Source organism: Myodes glareolus, chromosome 9 (genome assembly GCF_982192425.1).
Source record: "Myodes glareolus chromosome 9, mMyoGla1.1, whole genome shotgun sequence".
NCBI lineage: Eukaryota > Metazoa > Chordata > Mammalia > Rodentia > Cricetidae > Myodes > Myodes glareolus.
In genome coordinates this window covers 24,957,540-24,965,025 of record NC_142034.1, presented here as the reverse complement: position 1 = coordinate 24,965,025, position 7,486 = coordinate 24,957,540, and the positions used below count along the sequence as shown (strand labels likewise).

General features: G+C 52.4%; 1 protein-coding gene and 2 non-coding genes across 3 annotated transcripts in view; 2 read left to right on the top strand and 1 right to left on the bottom strand.

The window, feature by feature from the left end:
- The first annotated feature begins 223 nt into the window (after window positions 1-223).
- Trnac-gca (transfer RNA cysteine (anticodon GCA)) lies at window positions 224-295 on the top strand. Its single transcript has one exon. It is a non-coding gene; the product is annotated as a tRNA-Cys (tRNA).
- Window positions 296-1,950: 1,655 nt separating this feature from the next.
- Trnac-gca (transfer RNA cysteine (anticodon GCA)) lies at window positions 1,951-2,022 on the bottom strand. The gene has a single exon. It is a non-coding gene; the product is annotated as a tRNA-Cys (tRNA).
- Window positions 2,023-2,679: 657 nt separating this feature from the next.
- The window catches only part of Lasp1 (LIM and SH3 protein 1), a 39,571-nt gene continuing 34,764 nt past the window's right edge, over window positions 2,680-7,486 (top strand). The window contains exon 1 of the mRNA XM_087910038.1: window positions 2,680-2,883. Coding sequence (XP_087766164.1) covers window positions 2,815-2,883 — 69 coding nt within the window. The 5' untranslated portion in view covers window positions 2,680-2,814. The remainder of the gene's footprint in view (window positions 2,884-7,486) is intronic.

The following is a 7,486-nucleotide window of genomic DNA, read 5'->3' as shown; positions in this document are numbered from 1 at the left end:
AAACTGGTCTACAGAGCTAGTGTTACACAGAGGAAACCCAGTCTAGGAAAAAAATTTGGTTTTAGTTCCTTTTTTTTTAAAAAAAAAAAAGATGTATGCCTTTTTATTGGTTAAATTAAATGTCACTTAGCAAAAACATGCTACTTTTAAAAGTATAGACAAGTCTCAAAATGAAAAGTATGCAAGTCATGTAAAAAGATTTTTCTAAGCTCTTACCAGCAGAGGGGGTATAGCTCAGTGGTAGAGCATTTGACTGCAGATCAAGAGGTCCCCGGTTCAAATCCGGGTGCCCCCTTAATGCCATTACCTATTTTTCATATATATATATATATATAATTTCTTTGCAATTCAAAAATCTCGTCTACCCTTCAAAATTTCCTCATCAGAATGTTCCTGGTACTCCAGAATCAGCAATCCTGCCGCTCTTCTAATGGGCTCTAGAGGCAGTCACATCTTTCTCTTTCTTTTTTTGGGCCACAAGGGTGTGAGGTGTGAAAGCAGTATTTTACCTAATTTATCTCCTGACCCAAAAGACAAAGGATAAATCCAGATGCAGAATGTTTATATACTTGTTTAAGATGTGTTACAGCTTGGTGCGGCTGTACATGCCTGTTAATCCCAGCCCTTAGTGGCAGTCATCGGAGCATGAGGATCAGATTTCAAGGGAGTTTAAACTTAGCCAGGGCCCGTATATCAAAATTAAGGCCAGCCTGGGCTACATGACATTCTGTATGGAGGGGAGAAGAAAAGACACGATCAAAAGATATAAAAATGAGAACCTTCTTCACTGAGAAGTTGAAGCCTGAAAAGTACAATTTTGAGCCCAGTGCCTGGGAAGCTGGGAAGCTGGGAAGCTAGAAGCACAAGTCAGGTATTTCTCGGCTTTCCCCTGCAGCTCTGTTCTATCCCCTTTCTGTTCAGCCCAGCAGAGAACCGCGGTGGGAACTGGGAGGCAAAAAATGCACGACAGTATTCCCCTGGGGTCCTGGGATGACACAACCAGATTCCGTGTTTGAAATACCACAGCCGCACCCTGACCCAGGCAGCACGCCTCTGCATGTCTCTTTTTCCTATTTTTGGGCAAAACCTAGTAGAGGGGGCTGCCTTTGATCCCCTCTTCTCACAGAGATTTCTTCCAGTCCAGATACCTTAAGCCAAACACTCGGCGGATGAACACCTGTCCCCATTTTGAGGATTTAAAACCCGATGACTTTGTAGGAACACTCCAGTGATCCTCAGAGTGGTCCTCGGGTCCCTGAGTGCCTCACCTGGAAAATCTGTCAAAGTTAACTGGCAAGGCCTCACTCCAGGTCTACACAGTCGGAAACCGGGGATGTTTTAATGAGCCTTCCAGATCACTTTGGAGCACGCCCGAGTTTGAAAACCACCGCATTAATTCATATTTCTTGGCTTTGGGATCCTACTCCTTGGCTCTGTAGAGAGCTGATGGGTGCGCATCTGCGGGTTTCACGTTCTGGAAGCGCTTTTACTCGGTCCCCATCACCAAGCAACAGGGAAGCCTGAGAAGAACGGAGAATAGTAAAGAGCACAGGATGAAAGAGACAGGAGAAAAGAAAGCTTAGGTTGGAGAAGGGCGACGTCTGTGAGTTTCCCTCTCCTGACCTACCCTTGCCCTCTCGGGACACAGAACGCCAACCTGGGGAGTGAACTTGACTCCTGAACCCAAAGTGTGGAACCACCCAATCAAAACCCTCAAGGGTACCCTGGGCAGAAATTACCACTTGGGCGCCAGTCAAATGAGGACGTGTTCCTGACAGATGTACGTAAATACGCCGCATTCTCTGCGTACAAGGCAAAAGGAAAGTTTTCTGCTTAGACTGTAAAATTAACAGTAATATTAATCTTTTTTTTACACATTTTAACCCAGGATTGGAATCAAGATCACATTTGAAATGATAAATGTTTTTGTTTGGCCATTAAAAGGCTCCGAGGGGGCACCCGGATTTGAACCAGGGACCTCTTGATCTGCAGTCAAATGCTCTACCACTGAGCTATACCCCCGCGCCGCAACATAGTTTGGAGCAAATTCTTTTCAGTAGTAAGATACTGTTGCAGTTGCTACATGGATGTTATAAGGGTAAGGGAAAAGAATGAAAGAGAAAAGAGGATCAAGCTAAAAGTAGAGGATGCCTGGATCCTAGGAACCCCAGAAATGCTGCAGTTCAGAGGCGTAGTGAGGGTGAACACCCGGACGCGCTGAGTCCAAAGGGAAAGGGGCAGGTACCAATGTAGGAGAGGACGTGGGCCGGAAGGGAACTAGCTGGGGCACGGGGCGGGGCAGGTGGGGTTCCCCGCAGGTTCACCCTGGGTACCCACTGGTATAAAGAAAGTCCCCGAATCTGGAGAATCCGTATCATTCCCACCCTCGTCGGGTGCGTGGGGTCGGCTCTCTCACGGGAGATCGGGCTTTGCCGCAGTGGTGTACGTGTCTTCAACGGGGGAAGGGCCGTGGCCAGGGGCTGCCGTCAGTCGGGGAACCTAGGGACTTAGCGGCTTCAGCACCCACGTCCTGCAGCCCTCCCCGGAACCCGCCCCCACGCAGCCCCACGTCTCCCGGGGAGCGCGCCTCGTCGCGCGCGCCCCTTTCCGCGCCCGGGCGCGTCCCCGCCCCAGCCAGTGCAGCCCCTCCTCCCCACCGTGTTTATTAGGGGAAGGAGGGCGGAGGCGGAGGCCAGTTCCCCAGTTCCAGTCGCCGTCGCCTGCAGTTGCAGCCGCCGCCTCCAAACCGCTCGCCCAAGGAAAAGGGAACGCGCGCGATCTCGGGCATCCCCGCCCCAGTCTTTCTCCGGAACCATGAACCCTAACTGCGCCCGGTGCGGCAAGATCGTGTATCCCACGGAGAAGGTGAACTGTCTGGATAAGGTGAGCTCCGGCAACCGGCGCCGCGGGCTAGGCAGTTCCAGTGCCGCTCCCAATCGGGGAAGGAAAGAGGGACGAGGTCCTTGTGGGCTCTTCCCTGTGATTCCCTTAGCAGGGAAAGAAGGCGGGAGGTGACTTGGGGTGCGGGGACAGACCCCAGTCTGGAACCTGAGAAATCTAAGGCGAGGCGGTGGGCAGCCACCGCTGGAGAAGGGCTCTGTGCATTGGGGCTGAGAGGGCTGGGAGGGCGGGAGGGCACCAGGGAACCAGGATCGCTGGGGTGTGTGCTGGAGGTTAGAGGTGCAGTCCCGCCCCCCCGGGGCCGGGAGTGAGAGAGGAGACGGCCGCTCCCTTTCCCCGCGGCGCCCAGCGCCAAGTAGGCGGAAGCGCGGGGCGCTGGGTGGGGGGGAGGGGGCGGCGGGGGCGGGGCGGAGGCTGGGGCCAGCGCAACCCTCCGGGCTTGGGCTTTAGTAGTCCGGCTTCCTGGCCTGGAAGCTGGGTCGGGTCCATCGGCCAACGTGTGCCAGTTGTGGTGAAAGGGACTTAGGGGCAGCACTGGAATCTCATTTCAAGACCCCCCTCTTTTGAACGACCTGCTGGACTGCCCCCCTTGCTGGTTCCGTGATTGGGGAACCCTCAGACCTCCTTCGTAGCTTTCCCAATCCCCAATTCAAATTGCAAGCCACTCTGGGTGCTGGGCAGCCCTTCAGGAGCTGGGCGGGGTTGGGTGCTGGGGTGGGGAGGGTTGGAGAGGACGCTTTTCCGAAATCTGAAATTGTGCTCAGCCTGGAGACCAGCTTGGAGAACAAAGAGCTAACTTTTCAGAGCTGGTTTCATCAATGGAGGGTGGGATTGGCTGACTTCTGGGGAAGCCAAGGAAAGCGGGATTTTTTTTCCTTTTTTCTAGTGTGGGGAGAGGGTAACCTTCTGGAAATTAGCAGTCCCCTAGGGGCTCTTACACATCCCAGCCTAGGCTGGACTCGTTCATCTGGTTGCCATTACACTTTTGCAAGGGGGACTGAAGAGTAGGTCTGGGTGTTTCCGGTATAGTTTGAGGTGGGACCCTTCTGCCTTGCAGTGAACGTCCTAAAGCCTAAGGCAACTTGTTCCGTCTCTGTGTTCCCCTCTGCAGGGCGCCTCTCTGGTTTTGGCTCCTCATAGGTACATTGTATCTAGCTTCCCAGGCTGAATCCGAGTTTACCTATTTCCACCTTTATGTCTGAACAGGCGATAGGCCGGCGCCTGAAAGAGGGGGATCTAGTTTTGTTGAAAATGGATACTTCATTGGATACTTTGTCTCTCCTCTCCGGGCTAAGATTAGTTCATTCTGAGGAACCTTTGACCCCCCGAGTTCAGGTTAGGAGGTGGGGACTCGTTCTGAAATATTTGAACTTTTTTTCTGGAGGAAAGTGACACGGGGTTTGCGAGACAGGAGGCTTGGAGGAGCGTATGGAAGGTGCCCACCTGCTCAGTCACTGTACTAGACCCTGGAGGGTAGGGCTTGAGTTTGGCACTATTAGATTGAGACACCCCCCAAAAAAAACCCCCAAACCTTCAGAGATTAACTGTCCTTACATGAAGGTCTTTGCCGTTCCTGGTCAGATGTTTTGACCCCTGCATTTGCAGTTCCTTAGGCCATCAAGAAGCGATGAATGGTGAAAGGGTTTGCTAGCCTGGGAAGTGGGGGACTTAGTCCTAGCTCCAGGTCTGTGCCCATGAGATTTATGAATGGTTCCAGGCCTCCGTATTCCCTGTCACCAGATGTGTATTGATGATGTCATTCATTGCCATGGGCAATTGGAGGTGGGCAGTGCAGGGAGTGTGGTCAAGGCTGTTCTTTCCTCTCTTTTCTGCCCAGTACTCCAGCCATGCTCCTTGTAAAGACCTTCGGTGCTCTGTGTCATGGGAAAGGGGGCAGGGATCCTATGTGTCCCAGTTAGAAGAAGATATTCAAGTTGGGGTTGCCCTGGGAAGTGGGAGTGGGTGATTCCTTTCCGGTTTTAGAACTCCCCCTAGCGGAAGTGACCCTGGACAGGCATCTACCTCTCCCTTCCACCACCACCCCCCAACTGGAAAATCCTGCTGTTCCTTCTCCCTCTCTCTTCCGTGCCCTCCAGGCAGTAAGAACAGAGGGGAGGAGAGTGCTGAACTGAGTCCTTGGGTGTGGGGAAAGCTCAACTTCCCAAGGCTTCCTTCTGCTCCACAGTCGGGAGAGTCAGGTGGGCTGGCCTGATTTCCCGCAGCCCCCGTGGCCTGCAACCTGCAGCAGGACTGGAGCAGGGCTGTGTCCTTGATGGCAGTCTTTCTCTTCCCTGAGCCTTATCTCTCAAAGGCAGAAGTGGGTAAACCTTGTCACCAAGGAAAGCCACTCTGTCCCCAACCCCTAGTACCGGCTGCAGAGATTGGATAGCTAAGTAGTGCCCATGATGGTGTTTGAGGAAGGAGGGTGTCTGGGATTAGAGCAGGAAGGAGAGCCAGGGTGACCTCATTCATTTAGCAAATATTTATTGAACACCTACTTTGTACCTAGTGACCTACACTGTTGAGAATCTGCCACATCTTTCTCTCACTTTCTGTCTCCCTCAGCTTCTGGAAACAAGCGGAAGCAGTCAGGAAGGCTAGGGGGTTGGCCCACTGACAGCTCTTTGGAATGTCCCAGTAGAGAGGGCCTCCTGCCCTAAATGGCTGTCAGGCAAATGGGGGTGGGATTCGAGGAAGGTAGCTCCAATAGGTAGGCTACCAGCCCTATAAGCAAGAGTGTCCAACCTTTTGACATTGGGGCATGACATTGTCATCTACAAAGTTCTTGATAGAGAAATATACAATCGAGTTGCTCAAATTGCAAAAAAAAACCCCTCCAAATTCTCATACTATGTTAAGTTTGCCATTTTGTATTATGTCCTCACTTCCTGATGACCTTCCCCACCCAGAGGGAGGAGGCTGACAGTCAGTCTCCTTCCTTTTAGCTAAAGTTTTATCTTTTATTTTTTTTTAACCCTCCTACCTCAGCTCCCTAAATGATTACAGTCATGTGTTACTATGACTTGTAAAGTTTTTTTTTTTTTAAAGATGAGGTCTCATGTAGCCCAGGCTATCCTTGAACTCCCAAACCTCTTTTTGCCTCTACCCCCCAGGTGCTGGATACCAAGGAGTTCTGCCCCCACACACAGTTTTTGCAGTGCTGAGTTGTGAACGCAGGATTTTATCTTTGAGGCCAGTAGTCTGGGCTACATAGGGTATTCCCAGGCCAGCCAGAGCTACACAGTGAAACCCTGTCTGGGGAGGTGGGGAAGGAGTAGGTCCCACCCTTCCTCATCCTGTCTGGAGGATTAGGGGTGGGCCCGGGACCCTGAGGGCTGTGGCTCAGGGAGCTTCAGGTTAACTTGAAAGGAAGTGTAGAAGTGCATTGGGTTTATAAACTGGAGGCCCCAAGTTAGGCTGAAAGTCTGAGCCTGGGTGGTGCTGGTGGTGATGACCTTAACGAAGGGCCAACCCTAACTCTAGGCTACAGGAAGGGAGGAGTCTCATACTCCAGCCCTGAGTCACAGTCACCCTAGGGAGCAGGTGACAGGCTGCAGGTACAGGGACCTGAATGAAGCTCCTCTGCTCTCCTCTACAGCCTTGGAGTCACAGGGTCTGGCTCCAGGGACTTTGGGTGCTTGTGGGGGCTTCTGTCCCCACTGGCCTGTTTGTCTTTCTGTGGAGTCACTGAAATGACGGGAACGTCTTGGCGCCTGGGGTCTGACTGAGCAGCATCACCTGTGATGAGGGACACCTTTGGAGTGCTATGCCCCCAGGGGTGTTGCAAATCCCAGGAGCGCATGCCCAAAGCCTATTCTGGACCTTGCAAACGGTCACTCTTGCTGTGAACTAAGGCTCCTAGGCCCTCTTGGGATAGTACCATTTTCTTCTCTGAGCATCCTTCCCCCATACCCGACAAGAGATGGGATGAAGTTTCTCTCATTCTGGAGTTGGTTCATAAGCACTTTTGAATGAATGGCCATTTCCTGCCTCCCCAAAGGAGTGGCCTTTTGGTTCTCCTACAGTCCCTGGGGGAGATAATTGTTGTGTCCCTACTTTACAGAAGTGGAGTTAGTTCTCCCTTGGTGAGTTACCCAACAGATCCTCAACCCATTCTGGTTTCTTTTACTCTTCTCCTGAGCAGCCCAACAAAAGGACAGACAACCATTTTCCCTTGTCCCAGACCGATTATCAGATTGAGAACACTGGATCCCTTAGGATCTCTAGGGGTAAACCGCTAACAGGAGCAAACTCTTGGGGGCAGCCTGGAGTCTCCTGAGGGAACTCCAGGCCAGGTGTTGCTCTTCCTCCCAGGGCTTGGCTCTAGGGTGAAGGTCTGGCCATCTGCTAGAGATCTCTTTCCTGATCCAGAGTCTGACAGAGGTGGCCTTGGAGGTCCCTAGCCCTAGGACTGTGTATTCCTGCCTACTGTGTGAAAGTGGGTCACGGTCTGGATTCTGCAGAATGTTTTTCCTGGCAGGCCCCTGCGGGGGTGGGGGAGGCAGGGGCCCAGGCAGGGGCATGCAGTCCGAGGCACAGACTGGCTGGTGACAGTGCTGAGGCAATCTGCCAATGCCTCCCAGTC